General features: G+C 45.3%; 1 protein-coding gene across 1 annotated transcript in view; it reads right to left on the bottom strand.

Annotated features, from left to right (window-relative positions):
* LOC129862665 (DENN domain-containing protein 2A-like) overlaps positions 1 to 17808 on the bottom strand; it is a 36046-nt gene that overhangs the window by 3662 nt on the left and 14576 nt on the right. The window contains exons 2-14 of the mRNA XM_055934548.1: positions 17002 to 17088; positions 13816 to 14850; positions 10792 to 10916; positions 9079 to 9197; positions 8662 to 8859; positions 8266 to 8359; positions 7746 to 7796; positions 7427 to 7614; positions 5719 to 5828; positions 4730 to 4799; positions 4491 to 4568; positions 3623 to 3763; positions 3238 to 3386 (exon numbers count right to left, since the gene is read on the bottom strand). Of these exons, the coding sequence (XP_055790523.1) occupies positions 3238 to 3386; positions 3623 to 3763; positions 4491 to 4568; positions 4730 to 4799; positions 5719 to 5828; positions 7427 to 7614; positions 7746 to 7796; positions 8266 to 8359; positions 8662 to 8859; positions 9079 to 9197; positions 10792 to 10916; positions 13816 to 14850; positions 17002 to 17087 (2444 nt within the window). The 5' untranslated portion in view covers position 17088. The remainder of the gene's footprint in view (positions 1 to 3237; positions 3387 to 3622; positions 3764 to 4490; positions 4569 to 4729; positions 4800 to 5718; positions 5829 to 7426; positions 7615 to 7745; positions 7797 to 8265; positions 8360 to 8661; positions 8860 to 9078; positions 9198 to 10791; positions 10917 to 13815; positions 14851 to 17001; positions 17089 to 17808) is intronic.

The following is a 17808-nucleotide window of genomic DNA, read 5'->3' as shown; positions in this document are numbered from 1 at the left end:
TTGCTTTGTCTATAGTAGTGTATTAGTGTTTTATGTTGCATCGGATTACTGATTAGGCTACGGTAGAGCGACATTACGTGCATACAGTGGATTATTCTCCTACTTTGATTAATTTTGCTGGTACCTGAAACAGCATGCGAACTTCTGAGAAAGTCGGCGGGCACCACACATCTGCTATAGCTCTTTTACAATGTAATAACGCACGTTCGGGAGAATGGATCAAAGGGGACATACCTGCAGAGATGGTGAGACAAAACAACCCGGTGAAGGAGGAAAAGGAGGTGTGCGGCAGAGGAGGAACAAAACAAAGATTCCGCTTCCAACTACCCTGCTCGGTATCTATATGAATACAGGGAGGCCTGTGTGATGGCCTCTGAAACTTGGCTGTCGGAGGCGGTGCCCGACTGAAGTCACCCCTGAAGGATTCACCATCACTCGTATGGGCAGAGAAGCTAGTGGTAAGGAGCACGGAGGCGGAGTCTGTTCTGATAAATGATATAAAACTACGATTGTCAAGGGAAGAAAATATGCACTCCTGATAGAGAGCTACTGTCATTGTCACTGCGCCCCTTCTTCCTCCCCCGTGAATTCCGCCCAACTTTTTATAACAACTGTCTATATCTATCCAAGAGCAAACCGTGTCAATGCAGCGGACAACATTTCAAACCTCACTCAAAAGCTTGATGCGATTTCCCCTGATGCGCCCAAATTCATCATGGGGGATTTCAATAGCTGCACTCTCAACACACTGAGTACCTTCACCCAGTATGTGACTTGTCTAACAAGGAAAAATAAGATCATAGATTTGTTTTACGGCTCGGTCGGAAAGTGTATTCATCCTTTGCCAGACCTCCACTGGGTGGATCAGATCATAACACTTTTTTCTATGAGCAACTTATAGACAGTTAGTCAAAAGGGGGAAGGTGGTGGAAAAACAAACACAGGTGTGGGACAATGACACTAGTGATCAATTGCAGGGATGCTTTGCCTGTACCTCATTTAGTGGATTTGAAGAATCATCAGCTGACCTGAACGAGTTGACTAACGTAATATCTGACTATATTGAATTGTGTTTATTTGGCGATCCCCCCAAAAAACATGTAAGATATTTCTTAGCGTACCACGGGTGACCAAAGAATTGAAAGTGGTGCTTAACAAGAAGAAACAAGTGTTTGCCTCCGGGAATCCACTCGAAGAGGTAGAGAGAGAGGTGAACGAAGAGATAAAAAAGGCAAGATGCCAGTACAAGGATAAGGTGCAACAGATAATGTTACAGGGAGACTCTCCGTCTGCCCGGTTGGGCAAACATCCCTTTCAAAGCGAGGCAATGTATCGATCCCTGCCTGGACAAGAGGGTGTGCCCTCTACAGCCAATGAACTGAAGTTCTTCACTCGCTTTGAAACAGGGGGCGCCCCCGCTCCCCTGGCCTGTCTGGAGGAGGATGTCATGGCAACAGAGAGCGGGATTGTCATCGATGAGAAAGTCATACAACGAGTATTCAAAAGCACTGGAGCACGAAAGAGCCCGGGGCCTGATAATGTAAGTGGTCGTGTCTTGAAACACTGTTCCACTCAGCTGAGTGGTATCTTCTGCTCTCTTTCAGCAGTTCCTGGATACATTGGAAATTCCATCACTATGGAAAAAATCTATTGTTGTACCTGTTCCATAAACCTCCCATCCATCTGCATCAAATGATTACAGACCTGTCGCTCTTACCTCTCTTGATTAAATCTCTTGAAAAGATCGTCAAGGCATACATAAACCACCACCAGACACCTTCTTGACCCCCTCCAATTTGGAGTACTATACATACTGTATACAGACAGCTGCCGGAGCCGGTTCCCAGGGTGCCACCTGATCAAATATGCTGACGATACTGCTTTGGTCAGTCTTCTTGAAGGGGATGAAACCGAGCACGGACCGTCTGAAGGATTTTACTGTCTGGTCGGAGTCATCCATGTAATATTAAATACATCAAAAACAAAAGGACATGGTGATTGACTTTCGAAGGAACACTACCATGCACACACCATCACTGATAATAGGTGAGCCCATTGAAATAGCGGAGGAGTACAAATACCTTTGGTTGGTCATTGACAACAAGCTGTCCTGGGATCAGTGTACTGACGCTATTTTGAAGGCCAACAGACTATTACCTATGGAAACTGCACTTTAATGTTGATCTAATCATCACGGTTCTCTTTAATAAATCGTTCATTGTGAGCATTCTGTCCTACTGCTTGACCTGCTGGTTTGGGAATATCAAGGTGGCACAGAAAAATAGGTTGGGCAAGATAGTCAGGACTTGTGGAAAAATCATGGGGCAGCAACAGCAAGACCGGTCATCTCTCTACCTGGGCAGAGCCCTCCAGAAGGCAAATATAATAGCGGTGGACACTTCCCATCCACTCCACTCTGAATTCCAGTTCCTTCCTTCTGGCCACAGGTACAGACTACCTAAGGCTAAAAAAAATAATTAAATTTAAAAAACATAAAATAAAATGGGGCCAAGTACTCTTTTATTCCAAATGCAATTCTGCAACTTAAAATGTTGGACTAATTATACTTAGCACATGCACTATGAAACTGCACTTACCCTGCCTATTTGCTTGTAAATATCTTTGCTATTTATTTTACATTTTTAGATGTGATATGTTTTATGACTGCTGCAAGATGAATTGCCTCTGAGGACATTAACGTTTTCTGAATCTGACACTGAGCAACACAGGTACCCATTAGCCAGTCCATAAACAACCTCTAACCTTAGCTCCTAGTTACTAGACTAGGCCGAATAGAGGCTAGGGCTTGTTTTGGGACGCGGCCACTTGGGCTAGGAATTTCTAGGAACCTCACACAATACGATATTATCATGATACTTAGGTGCCGATACAATATGTATGGAAGTTCCCACAATTCTATATGTATTGCGATTCAGTACTGCAATTTTATTTCGATGTTCCAAACATATTGCTCTGTATAAGTCTGCAGTAGAGAGACAAAAGAGAACATGAGGAAATTCGTTTTGATCAGTCATGGGGGGGAAAATGCTGAAAAAACCTTGGAGAACAAGCTATAGGATGAAAAATAGCTGCGTTTTGCCACAGGTACAGCCGACTAGCGCTAGCTAACGCTACCTAGCAACAAAAAAAAACTATGACAAATTGATACTTGGAGTCAAAGTAACTGTATAGATCCCCCCATCACTAGTGGCCATAGAGCACACAGTAGTGTCCCACCTGAGTTTGTCAGCAGTGAAGATGATCCTGCGCTCCAGCAGCAGAGAGGCGAAGACTCTGAGGAGCAGACGCAGCGACAGAGAGGAGAACAGACATTCAAAGTCCACATGCTCCAGACGAGAGTCAGATGGACGACACAGCTCTATCACCTGAGAAAGATGGAGAACGAGAGAGAGATGTATTTACATAGACACACAACACACAGGCTACTAACGTCACAAAATACACTTGCATACAGCACAGTGTACACACATCCAACGTTTAAAACGTACAAGATAAACACCTCAAGTCAATGACGTTTTCAGTAAAGCGAAGGCCGCATCCTATGGCCAGTGGTGGAATCGACTCTAGCCACCCCTACTCTGTAACGTTTATTCCCCCTCACCTCAGTGCCTGAGCCAGGCAGGAAGTTCTTCACAGTGATGGTTCTCCCCAGGGCGGGGAAGGGAGCCTCCATGATGCCCCTCATGAAGGGCTGCACCAGGGCTGGAGAGATGGCCCTCCTCTTTTCTACCTCATCCAGGATCTAGGGGGAAGATGGCACACACATTCACAATGGAGTAGGAAGTACACTATACTTTACCCTAAAGCACATTAACTTACGCAATTAAATATGGTATAGAAAGTACACTTAACAGTACACTAAACTGAAGCTTATAGATATAAATGCACTACAACACATTTAAGTAATGCTAGGACACATACCTTAGCCATGGTATATTGACCATATACCACAAACCCCAGAGGTGCCTTATTGCTATTATTAACTGGTTACCAACGTAATTAGAGCAGTAAAAATACATGTTGTGTCATACCCGTGGTATACGGTCTGATATACCACAACTTTCAGCCAATCAGCATTCAGGGCTCGAACCACCCAGTTTATAATATATTGTATACACTGAAATATACGTAAGCAGCACGGGCAACTGCACACTCACATAACATACATGCATGTAGGCTGACACATAAATCAGTGGCTCATTACAGGGGAGCCTATGCCAATATTCCACTGTGGTAACCACATCAGCTGGGGTTCACATGTGTCTTTGTGTACTGGAGCCAGGGCTGCAGCTTGAAAAGCTGCGGTGGGAAAGTTACAAACAGGGAGAGGGAGGGGCTCTGTGGGTACATGTGGGCTCCAGTTCCTCTCACTGTGGGTGGCTATACTGAATTGAAGGACCGGGATTTTGGCCTGAACATGTGACCTGACCAGGAAAAACTCCAGGCTCTATGTGTATAGTATACTGTACCTTAGAGAAGAGGTCGAAACAGCCCAGCCGGCTGACGATGCAGTAGACTTCTGGCAGCCTCCGGCTTTTACCACTGGGCTGTGGACCCAGATCAGGACAGTGCAGTGAATGATAGGGCCCTCCATTTTGAATTCAAATCAACACAGGGATTTCCAATCACTATCAACACTCAGGTCAGTGACACACACATGGAAGTGGATGAGGTGAAAATAACAAAAGTAGCCATTTGAGTAGCTTACCAGTAAACGACGACAGTATCCGAACCGTCTGCTCCCGTCCTCACCAGTCAGGACGAAGGAGAACGTTTCACTGGAAAATAAGATAATTCACACAGGTTGGAAACTATTCATATGTAGGAGCAATAAAACTGTTAAGAAATTGAGTGAGTTGTGTGTTGAAAATAGAGCACTCAAACTCCTGTCTGTATTTCACAAAACAACCTCAGATTAGCCAGCCAACTTCGAAAAACGTACCTCTTATTTACGTGATTTGGAAAGAAAGAAAAAATGGTTCACTGTCTGTGCACCACCCATTTTAAAGTTATCGTATCTTATCAACTTTAAGAAAGTCTAGGATAGTTTGCTGCTGTTAAGGAAAAATCAAACCACCCTGGTCATTTCTTGATATCAGCAAAACCAATAACCCCCTACTTTGTTCTCCAGTCCTCCCCTCAGGGCAGACTTACTCTGCATAACCCACACAAAGACAGCTCCAGTCTGTCTGACAGGTGTGCATTGACCAACCCTGGCTCTCTGACAGGAACCGTGTCAGCCAGCTCAACGTCTCTGCCCTGCAAGTGTGTGGAATGGGGCTCTGATTGCATCCCAAATGGCACCCTGTTCACTATAAAGTGCACTATTTTTAACCAGAGCCCTTTCGAACCTGGTCAAAAGTAGTGCACCAAATAGGGATAAGGATCCCATTTGGGATGCACCCTCGGTTTGCTTGAGCTAACATTCCAATAGCCGGTACCCATAAAACATTTAGTAAAGGGTCATTATTACCTGTCTCCCACCAGAAACACTGTCACCTTTGGAAACAAAGTAGTGCTTGTGAGATTGACCTGGTCTAGGTACTATTGGGCAATGTGTGTCAGGAAGAAGTGACAGGTTGTTTCATAATACCTAAAGCACTTTATTAACAGCTCACTAGCCTCCCATTCATCATTTGTCAACACCTCCTATATGGGGTGGGGTAGGGGGGTGCATGTGTGTGTGAGCAGCCTGACCTGGGGAAGTTGTCAACGGGGGCCCAGTCCTTAGCATCAGGAAAACAGAACTGAGGAATGACCTTCAGTTGGTCTTCTGTTTCCCGCATGAACTTGAAGCTCCTCTCCAGCTGACAGAGAATAAACAGGTTAGCTTCAATGCTATGGTACCAGTCAAAAGTTGACGCCTACTCATTCAAGGGTTTCTTTATTTTTTAACTGTTTTCTACATTGTAGACATCAAAACTATAAGATAACACGTAGTAACCCCAAGAAAGTGTTAAATCAAAATATGTTTTATATTTGAGATTCTTCAGTAGCCACTCTTTGTCTTGACAGCTTTGCACCCTCTTGGCATTCTCTCAACCAGCTTCATGAGGTAGTCACTTGGAATGCGTCACAATTAACAGGTGTGCTTCGTTAAATTGTTAATTTGTAGAATGTCTTTCCTTATTAATGTGTTTGAGCCAACCATTTGTGTTGACAAGGTAGAGGTGGTATACAGAAGAGAGCCCTATTTGGTAAAAGACCAACTCCATATTATGACAAGAACAGCTGAAATAAGCATAGAGAAACAACAGTCCATCATTACTTTAAGACATGAAGGTCAGTCAATGCGTAAAATAAAGGACTTTGAAAGTTTAAGTGCAGTCGCAAAAACCAAGCTCTATGATGAAACTGTCTCATGAGGACTGCCACAGGAAAGGAAGACCCAGAGTTACCTCTGCTGCAGAGGATAAGTTCATTAGAGTTACCAGCCTCAAAAATTGCAAAAAAATCCCAATTAAACACTTTACAGAGTTCAAGTAACAGACACATCTCATCAGAGGAGACTGCATGAAATCAGGCCTTCATGGTCGAATTGCTGCAAAGAAAACACTAAAGAACACCAATAAGAAGCAATGGACATTAGACCGGTGGAAATTGAGATTTATGGTTCCAACAGCCGTGTCTTTGTGAGACGCAGAGTAGGTGAACGGATGATCTCTGCATGTGTGGTTCTCCTCCGTGAAGCACGGAGGAGGAAGTGTGATGGGGCTTTGTTGGTGATACGGTCAGTGATTTATTTAGAATTCAAGGCACACTTAACCAGCATGGCTATCACAGCATTCTGCAGTGATACGCCATCCCATCTGGTTTGCGCTTAGTGGGACTATAATTTGTTTTTCAACAGGACAATGACCCAACACACCTCCAGGCTGTGTAAGGGCTATTTGACCAAGAAGGAGAGTGATGAGTGCTGCATCAGATGACCTGGCATCCACAATCACCTGACCTCAGCCCAATTGAGATGGTTTGGGATGAGTTGGACCACAGAGTGAAGGAAAAGTGGCATATGTGGTGACTCCTTCAAGACTGTTGGAAAAGCATTCCAGGTGAAGCTGGTTGAGAGGATGCCAAGAGTGTGCAAAGCTGTCATCAAGGTAAAGGGTGGCTACTTTGAAGAATATAAAATATATTTTGATTTGTTTAACCCTTTTAACACTACATGATTCCATATGTGGTATTTCATAGTTTTGATGTCTTCACTATTATTCTACAATGTAGAAATAGTAAAAATAAAGAAAAACCTTGAATGAGTAGGTGTCTCCAAACTCATCTGGTACTGTATGTCTGATAACACACACACACACATACTGTAGGTGTAGTCATTTTTTTTAAAAGTCACTTATAAGATAAACACATGAACACTCCAGTTGGTTGGGGACTAGCTGTCAGCTCGGACTACCTTGAGGGGGAACTGCTGAGTGACCTCTGGTAGATAAGGAGCTCCAGCCTTGGTATTCTGTAGTGCCACCACTATAAAGTACTCAAACAGCTTCCTCTCCTGTAGGTCCATCAGGCCCCTTTCCAGGGTCCGGAACCGCCCCGTCTGCCTCAACATGGACTGCACCGACGACAGACGCTGGCTGTGAGCTGACACATCATTAAAATACACTTAATCCAAAATAATGGCAGATTTCATCCAATCATTCCCTCTCTAGAAAGGAAAGAGCACTATACATTTCAGTACACGCACACAAAGATAGTCTTGAGGATGTCCTCACCTTTCAATTTTTCCTCTGTGTCACTCTCGGACTCACTGTTGTCATCAGTCACTGCATCAAAGAGAAACAAAGTAACAGAATAATGAGTGAATGTGACCACCACATTGTAAATAATGTGAAATAACATTTGAGGCAGAACATTTCCACATATGGCATAGTACTCATTCACAATAACAAACTCTTTCCACATTTGTGTTTGATTAAGCAACAACAAAACACTCGTCTGAAAAATGGGTCAAATGCAACTGACCCAAAAATGTAAACATACCCATAAAGCTAAGTGGACAAATATGGAGGAGTGTTGTTGCTTTTATGGAGATATGAGGCAGTGTTGTCCAAACTGTGTAGCAAAAGCAGCTGTGAAACAAACAGCTAGGGGGTAATTGAGAAGGGGGTAGGGGGCTAGGGAAATAGCGGGGTACAGTTGTAAGGGGGTAGAGGTGTAGTGTAGGGGTAAGCCTTTAAGCAGCTTGAGCCCCTCCCCCTCGGTGTGTTCCTGGCAGGTCTACCCCAGCCTCACCTCTCCCTGAGCCGGACTCCGTAGACTGAGACACCCTCTTCATGTGTTTCTTCCCTCTCCTCAACTCGAAGATGCCATTGATCTTCAGCACCATCTGTAGGGAGGAGAAGTAGCACAACACAAGAATCCTCCATCGTAACTTCTCAGAACCACCCTCTCACTACATAGGTTAACCTGAGTGCCTGTCTATTTCTGCTTTATTAGCCAGCTCCTTGGTCATTACCTTGCCAAAAAAGGCACTCATGCCTGGTGCATGAGCACTCATGCCTGGTGCATGAGTGCACCAGGCATGAGTGCACCAGGCATGAGTGCACCAGGCACCCCAAAGCAGTAGACTGTGCCTGTAATTTACTGAGGATAGGGGGAGGTTAGGAGTCTGGTAGGCCCCCCATTTACCTTGGGAATCTTTCTGCGCCTGCGGTTGTAGGGGTCTCCTGAGAGACTGGGAGTGTCATCAGGGCTGCTGGGGGTGGAGGGGGGGCTGATGCGGGAGGGCGAGGAGATGCCGGTGTCCCGGTTGGTCTTACGCAGGTCCAGGAGCTTGAAGCTGCGGCGTTCTGAGTTCTGCCTGAAGAAACCTGGCTTTGAGAAGAGCTGGAGGGAGACAGAATAGAGGAAGGGGAGGAAGAGGGGGGGAGGCCGAGATGTGTATCAATGTTTTTTAGTTTTTTTTTCCTGAAATTGTATAGTGGGCCTCTATTGCTTTTGATTAGTTCACAATCTGTTCACTACAAGCAGTTGATCACTATGGTCACATTCACTAGAAGCACAATGCACATTACTATCAGGAACAATTCATTCTACATTATGTACCTTGGCCGGTGTGTCGGGGACAAGGGATGAGGGAGAGGAGATGGGTAAAGAGAGCTTGTTTCCAGGGCAACTTCTCTTCAACTCTATATCTTCGTAAGGGTTCTCCTTTGACGGAGGGTCTGCAAAGGATACAGACCTCCACATAAAAAATCAGCAACATGCTATCGAACCACGGTTCTAATGTCCTACGTTTCTAATTGGAAGGCAATCTACCCAAACGAGTGCTCTAATTCATTGCCGGTATGTTTTGGTTGCGTTTCCAATATTTTTGCTCCAGATGTGTGTGTGTACAGACCTGCCAGCAGCAGTGCTTGCTTGCAACCAAGCTCATATTTCACCAAGATAAACTGTCCACTCTAGCACAGATGCAGTTTACACTACAGCACCAGTAACTCCAACCATTGCTGTGAGCGCAGATAAGAGAGAGAGAGGCAGGGACAGTGAGGCCCATTTTCCAGAGCCGGGGCCGGTCTCTTCTCCCTCGTCGATCCATCTACCAGATGGACCTGTTAGAGGGGGACGTCAGACCGGGACAGACAGTTCTTCCCCCTCCTTTCCTCAGAAAAACAAGGGATCAGCTAGAGTACTGGTTTTCACATTTCACTGGCAAACATCTCTATATGATTATAGGCCTACTACGGTCTGTGATAGAGATTTTTCTAGTGATGGTTGCTGCTTTGTCTATTTGAAAGAGCAAGCTCAAGTTGGTTGTGTTTAGCTTCGGGGGGGGGGGGGGGGGGGGGGGGGGGTTAATGGTGGAGACACTCATACCCAGTCTGCTGTCCCGCCTTTGTCTCCCTCTCTGTAGCTCCAACTCCAGCTCTTCCTCCCATAGGCACTTAAAGCTGCTCCTACAGTGTGAGCCATGAGTTACTTGACCCATGGGGGGCTAGGGGTTCGGTAGACCATGTCTTAGAAATCACTCTAAGTACTCCACTTAGACACTAAGAAAATACAGACTAAGTATAGGCAGCACCCAAATGCAATAAAATACACCATTTGATTGTTATGGTTAAGCTCTAAAGCACGGACCTGAATATAGCCTAGATATAACGACCAATACTCATAGTGTGAGTGATGAAAACCATAGATACCATGGAGAATGTTGCCAAAAATGCACCAGGGGACTAAGCCACAAATATGCACCCCCCCCCCCCCACCACACACACACACACACACATTTTAAGACCGCACAAAACTCCATTACACCAACATGATATTAAACAGGCTGGAGGTGGGGTTAGTTCAACACAGTAGACAGAACGTAGAAACGTAGGTAAGAGAACCACATTGTTACTAATAACAATACCGAAGCAGCATGACTCTTAATTAAAAAGCACAAAAGAAAACCTTAGTAACACATGGGTTGTGTTCAGTAAGTAACAAATGCTTTTTAAATTCATTGAAACAGAACTTGTCCAATAAGAAAACAGCTTTGTTTTCCACTGAGTTATGCTACAGTGTACCCTACTGAACATGCCCCTGAACTCTGTGGCATTGAGTTGTCCCTGAGCAGAAGGGCCCATGACACGAGTCAACCCTTAAACACTTCCACTATCCAGTGTTAGGAACGTACAGTATAAGAACATACTCTGTATATGTGGTCCATGCAGAAATTCTGATGTTGCAAACCAACCAACACAGCTCCAACCAACTGAGCCATCAAGCCCATGTTTGGAACATATACTTAGGACTAGGAAGAAGGTGCGTTACCTAGGATATCCTCGTAGACATTTTCCTCTGATAAAGTACGTGTGAGGCCCAGTCGGGACTGAGCGTACCAGTCCACCCTGCTGCTCTCTGATGACTGCAGCAGATCCTCAAACTCATAGGACTTCCTGTAGGACAGACACACGGATCAGCCAGGTGGGAGAAACATATTGGTAGTGGAAGTAGTGGATTTAAGGTAAGGAACACAAATAATCTGACTTGACAGTATTGGCTGGTGGTGAAGATTCAAGATGAACTGTTTGCATATGCTCTCTCTCTACCTCTGGACCTAGGTAAAGGAAGCAGAGAAAGACATTTCAGTCTAGAACTACCTATCTCTATAGCCCTCCAGATGGTAAAGGTAGGTGTGTGTGTGTGTGGTCTGTGTGGTGTGTTCGTGCGCGAACGCGTGTGTGTGTAGGCAGATTGACAGATACTCCTCTTGGCCAGCTCTGAATGCCCATCTCTGTGTGTGCACCACTGCTGCCAAACAGTCTGGCCCAGTGGGAAACAGACAGTATCTCTTCCAATAGGACTATTGTTCTGTAAAACCCACAAAAGCCTGCCATTTTGGACAGCCTCACCCTATTCCATATATAGCGCACTATTTTTCACCAGTGCCCCAGTGGGGCACACTCTCCCAGCTTGCACATTTGTTTCTTTGGAAGTTGTGGAAACATGTATTTGGTTCCCGATTGGTTCTGGGAATGAAGCCATAAGTTTCCTGACCAGTAAATCGGAAGTAAAAAAAAAAACGTTCTGAGAACACTTGTTCTGGAAATGTACATTTTTAGGTTGCAGGGAGGTTCGGAGAAGATTTTACTATGGTTCCCTGAAAGTTTTCCTGGGAGGTTAAGGTTCTGAGAACAGAAGTTATAGGATATTTGAAGGTAATAAAATAAACGTTCTTAGCCGCTAAATGTTGTAATTGTTTAGAAAGATATTTAAAGGAAATACATAAAGTTTTTGAATAACTTCCTTAAACTTTCACTGAATGTTTCAATAAGACTAAATAACACTGCTAGCTTAGTTTAACTTTTGAACTCCAAGCACAGATAGGACACATGGAAAGTAATTTGCTTAGGCATTAATCATGCAATTGCATTGTTTTTTGTGGCACGGCGTCAGTGAGGAGCACATTTTCTGGCAGGCGCTCATATTGCCTTCATTGTTGTTTTCCTTACAAATACTAACTTAGGAATGCACACGTGTCCAATCAAACTAACTGCATTATTTTCTGTATATCGTGTTGTCATTTCCAGGGGCTCAACGTTGGTTTTAGAAGTGGGGTCATATACATATCTGACTGGATATTATTATTATTGTTGTTTTAAAGTTAAACACTCTACCTACCCGACCACTCGGAGGCGTCCGCATGGTCCTAAAGCACACCGTTGCCTCGTTTTGTATCATATTCCAATTATAAAACTGAGGGGGACAAAAGTGCAATTTCACAATGTGGGGGGGGGGGGGGGGGGTGAAAGTTTGCCCCTGGACGTTTTTTTGTGTAGCATAATGTATTTACAGTTTTATTCACATATCTTCAAGTACTGGTGACAAAGTTGTACTGATTATAATGATCTAATGCTAAGCTATTTGCCAGCTATGTGTGGTGCCATGTTTGTTGACATTATACAATACATTCTGTGTGTCACATAAATGTCTGTCAGATCAAAGACGTTACAAAATGAAGTGAAGGAATGGTTCACTCATCTTTTGAATAAACTTCCAGAAGTGAACGAAGGGAAGTGAATGAATGCAGTATGCATGTTGAAATGGGGTGTGTCTACAAACAGACCAAACTGCTCTTCTTTGGTTGACGCGAAAAAAGAAACATGGTGGCGCGCACAAACTATCCATCGTCGGGTTACTTTTGATTTCTAGAAAGTGTTTTACTCAATTATTATGACCAATGGTGAGCTCACCTGTGATGCAATGAATTGTAAATAGTGATTTCTATTAGCTAATTAATATTGTGGTTTCTGTCAGCAGAGAGTTGGATAAATATGACCGCTTGTCAATGTCAATCTTTCCTCATTTAGCGCTAGGACTAATGTAGCCTACATTTTCAGGTTTGGATGATTGTGTTATTCACAGAAGTATCGACAGCATGTCTGGAAAATAAACGGGTCAAAATCAGGGGATAACTTTGTTAGGACTGTGTTTGTGCCAATTGTTTGTGGGGAAAAAAAGGTGTGTGGACAGCTCAAACGCTGACGGTTGTTTCAATCGAAACTGGACGTTCTAATCACACCGGTTTGAGTGTACGCTGCAGGGACCACTGTAGAATGATCACACCCGTTTGTTGGCATGTGTCAAAGGGTTACGTGCTAGCTGGGCTGAAACTTGGGCCGACTTCACAAAGAGTTTGGAAACAGACCTCAGCTGTGTGAAACCTCCATATTTGGTATGGAACGTTACACAGCCAGAATAGGTCTTACGAGAATGCAGTCTACTAAAGAAGTCAACAATAGAAACATGCAAACGCTTGAGTCCAGACAGGGGGTTTCTTTAGTTCTACACTTGAAAACACGCACTGTGCTTTTAGAAGCCTTGGATGAACGTCGTCTCTTTATAGCCTCACACTTCATCAGTGAAAATGAAAAGTAAATCAATGCCACGTAAGGGCTATAAAATGACTCCACCATAAGCCCTTGATATTCCAAGGACCAATCAACCACAAAAACACAGTGCAACATGTTATTGTTTCCTGCCAGGAGTCTCTTGGCAAGGTTCATGTTCCATGTATACATTCCACAGCTCCAACCAATGACCTCACCCTCTAGAATGCTATGATGAGCAGAATGACATCGCTCCCTCTGATTCAGTGCAGATGTGCAGAATGAGACGCTGCACTGGATTAAGTATGCGGTGAGGCTAAAACATGTACAGGGGAAGACTGCTGTACCGAAAGACAACACCGCCAATCTAAGGTGTGGCAATGAATGAATCTGTATCTGAATCGGAGGGTGCTGTATTTCCTCCCATATTGTCTCATTTCATCTCCGTCTGATCTCTGTCTCTTACCTGTTACTGCTGTCTCGGGTTCGGTCTGCCCATTGTCTCCGGCAGACTGCTGGCGGGGGGCAGGTTGGTAGGGGAGGTGGGGGGATGGAGGGCAGAGGGGGCAGGTCACGTCTCCCCTTGCCCAGGCTCAGTCCTGAGGCTGGGGTGCTGGGAGGGGTGTGGTGCTGGAAGGTGCGCTGGGGTTTAGGTAAGGGGTTGATGGAGGGACTGGCAGCGCCAGGCTCAGTGTACACATTCTCAGGGTCACCTGACCTCCGCTGCCGCGATGACCCCACAGGCCTTGACCCCATAACATCCAGTGTTCCAAATATGGGCTCGTTCCCCCTCCTCTCTGCCTCCTCCGGTTCCTCGGATGGAGGGCAGAAATAGTTCCCAGGCAACACCAAGGAGGGTTTGGTGGGACCCTCTTTCATGGCCTGCTCCAGCTTCTTAATGTGAGTCAAAACTGACTTATTTTCCTTGGCTGTCTCTGTGGGTTTACTACTGCCTCTGAGGGGTCCTCTATCCAATATCACCTCTCGGTCCCCCTTGGTAGTGGGGCCCTCAGGTGACTTTGGCCATAAATCCCCCAACTTTCCTGCATGCTCCTTCCCAAAGTCCTGCCTCTCCCAGCTGACCAACCTCTTACTGTCCGGCCTGTGGACCTCCGAGTTCTCCTTCTTTCTCACAGCCTCTGGTTCCTTGTGCACTGTGGTCAGCAGGCATGGTCCACTTCCATCCACTGGGGCGGTAGGGAGGGTCTCCTTCTTTCCCTCCCATTGGGAGATCTTGTCCCGGATGCTGGCGCTGGTCTTCAGACCCGCCTTGGTCTTGTTGAGTTTACTGCAGCCGACCAGTCTGTGTTCCATAGTGGTCTGGGGGTCCGAGGTGGCTCTCCTGTGAGCCAGGATGGTGTCAGTGGTGTCTGGCCCGTCCACAGGGGAGACCAGGGGGGAGAAGGGCCGCTTGGAGGTGTCCCTGTCCCCACACACCACGTCTGGCCGCTGGGGGACTGCAGACGGAGCCTCCCCAACCTTCAAGCCGCAGCACTGGAGCCTGCACACATGCATAGGAACACACACACACACAGATTAGAGATAGCAGTGCCAAACCCAATCAAAAACAGGTGTAGACAAAGCACTAATCATCGAACTCAATTCTGGATATCCACATAATATCTCTGTGTAAGTATGTTTAAAAATTCCAAAAGTGTCTCTTCAGATATAAAATAACTGGCACTTGATTTTATGGAGTAAATAATTAAGAGTTCTCGTAAAACAACCCCTTGTCGAACTTCAGTATGCATTTCTGCACGGTGACTGGGTCGTGACTGTTTGAACGCGAGGTCAAAGTTCATAAGCAACAACCATTTCTGGGGGGGATGAAAGTGTACACAGCCAGGGGAGAGGCGGCAGAGAGCAGACGTGCATCTTTCCTAAACTAAAGCTGACCCACTAACTGACTCCATGTTGGATCAAGGCCAGTTCATCAAATTTTGGGGTTTTAAAACAGAGGAAACACAACCTCTGACTGCAACTTTTGATGACATTGCTTTATTGTATATAGGAAAAGGAGAAATCAGCAATCTTGAGGGAAACCTATCAGAAACGGCCAGTACAACTTCCCTTCGCTCCCTTAAACAATTTTGTAATTGGTAAAAACATGCAAATTTTCTTGGTTTTAAAAGCCTTGAAAAGCTTAATAAAGAGCAGGGATTACTATCAAGAGCAGTGTGCGGGTTTCTTCTTTTATCTCATCTCAATCAACTGTTACCATGCACCTGCAACAAAGATCCCTCACATGTGTGAGTGCCTTTTGAATAGAAGTTTTAAAAAATGTATGCCTCTCCCTTCAGTTGAGGCTGTAGTTTTTATGAAGCAGCAGGAGGAGAAAAACTAGCTAGGTCAAACTGCAAAGCCAAGAAAAAGTGGGAGTGGGAGAAACAGACAGACAGAGGGAGTGAGGGGAGGCAGAAGGGGATCAATAGGGTTCTTCTTCTTGGCAGGGAAAGGCCTGTTTCATAAAGAGAGCCTGGCTAAAAGCAGGCAAAGGCCTGTTTCATAAGGAGAGCCTGGCTAAAAGCAGGGAAAGGCCTGTTTCATAAAGAGAGCCTGGCTAAAAGCAGGGAAAGGCCTGTTTCATAAAGAGAGCCTGGCTAAAAGCAGGGAAAGGCCTGTTTCATAATGAGAGCCTGGCTAAAAGCAGGCAAAGGCCTGTTTCATAAGGAGAGCCTGGCTAAAAGCAGGGAAAGGCCTGTTTCATAAAGAGAGCCTGGCTAAAAGCAGGGAAAGGCCTGTTTCATAAAGAGAGCCTGGCTAAAAGCAGGGAAAGGCCTGTTTCATAAAGAGAGCCTGGCTAAAAGCAGGGAAAGGCCTGTTTCATAAAGAGAGCCTGGCTAAAAGCAGGGAAAGGCCTGTTTCATAAAGAGAGCCTGGCTAAAAGCAGGGAAAGGCCTGTTTCATAAAGAGAGCCTGGCTAAAAGCAGGGAAAGGCCTGTTTCATAAAGAGAGCCAGGCTAAAAGCAGGGAAAGGCCTGTTTCATAAGGAGAGCCTGGCTAAAAGCAGGGAACTATGGGAAGGCTTTATCTCACCCACAGATGAAGGGAGTAAAACGGTGGGGGCTGGAGGGGGCGGTATGGGGCCGGAAGAGGGTTACAACAACCATCTCTGTCCAGCTGAGCTAACAGAGCATGAGGAGATGGGAAGAGATAAGGGGAACGAGTTGAAGTGGGTGAAGAGGAGTCTAATGAGGGGGGGGGAATAGATCTGTTGCTGGGATTTTTCCAGGTATGTTGGTATTTCTTCAAGTTGTGAAATCTATAGCTTTACATGCCAAAGAGGGGTGGGGATTCAAAACAAGGAAAGAAAGGACATGACACTAACAAGAGATCATGAACAGTAGTTGGGTCTACAAAGGCACAGGCATGCATTTGAATACACTGCCATGTCAGGAAGGTCTGTTGGTTAAAATGTTACCACAGATACAGTGGGGAGCTTACAGGGCTATAGGGCTTTACTCACCACTAGTGACAACAGGGTGACCAGTAACAGTATCCAGCTGGCAGATGGCAACCTCTGCCCAGCTGGCCCTCCATTGTGGGAACACCACATGGGACAGTTTGGCTGCCACCGTTGCCCTCTGCCTATTTCTAAGGGGTTCCATGGAGTGGACTGTAAAATGTAGACAGGAAGTAGTGCAATACAAACCCGTTGACTGATTGGTAGACACAGTTGTCAGTGTTGGTACAGAGTAGCAGGGCCGTCCCACCAGTCATTGTGCTAGCAGCTGGCATCCTGGAATGACAGAGAAAGACAGTCAGACACAAAAGTATCCAGGTAGTAGAATTAGATTGCTATGGGTCTGTTAGAGGAGATCATTTGTGGATGACTTATTCTCCTCATGGAGCAAAAGGGTTGGACTGTCACACAGAGATATACGTAAATACTAAGAGTCAGGCAGGCTAACGGATATGCTATATACTAGTGGTTTTAAGCCTCCATCTGAGTTCTGTGAGCCTTGAAACGCCTGTAAATTAAAACTGCAGAAAGAGGAAGAGACCTCACGGGTTGTGAGGAATCTCCCCAAACTGTAGAGCCCTACTTGATTAGTAATTGGAGGATACACTTGTAAACGATGCTTTAAATGATGTTGAACCCACGGAAGTTAACAGAGGAAAGTCCATGTGGCACATGGGGGAATGTAGCTTACCGTAATGCAATTGAGGCCTATTAGGAAAACATCAGCAACATTCCAACACAAAAGAAGCAGTATTCAGTTCAACTTGAGAGGAACGTTTTTCACTTGACAACAGATCACACAATCGATCCTCTTCACTGACTAACTACCTCTCCAAGAAGACCTGGAATGTGTTCAAGAGCAGTGCTGAAGCATTTTGTTTACCGTGTTACCCTCCATCAATCGTGGCTCCCTTCCCATTCCCCAGCTGACATTTTCCTCTTGTCTTTATGCTTAAAACATAGTCAAAAGTAGTGCACTATATAGGGAATATGGTG

Source organism: Salvelinus fontinalis, chromosome 9 (assembly GCF_029448725.1).
Source record: "Salvelinus fontinalis isolate EN_2023a chromosome 9, ASM2944872v1, whole genome shotgun sequence".
Lineage (NCBI taxonomy): Eukaryota > Metazoa > Chordata > Actinopteri > Salmoniformes > Salmonidae > Salvelinus > Salvelinus fontinalis.
Note: the sequence above shows the minus strand (reverse complement) of the source record. Positions and strands in the feature narration are given on the sequence as shown.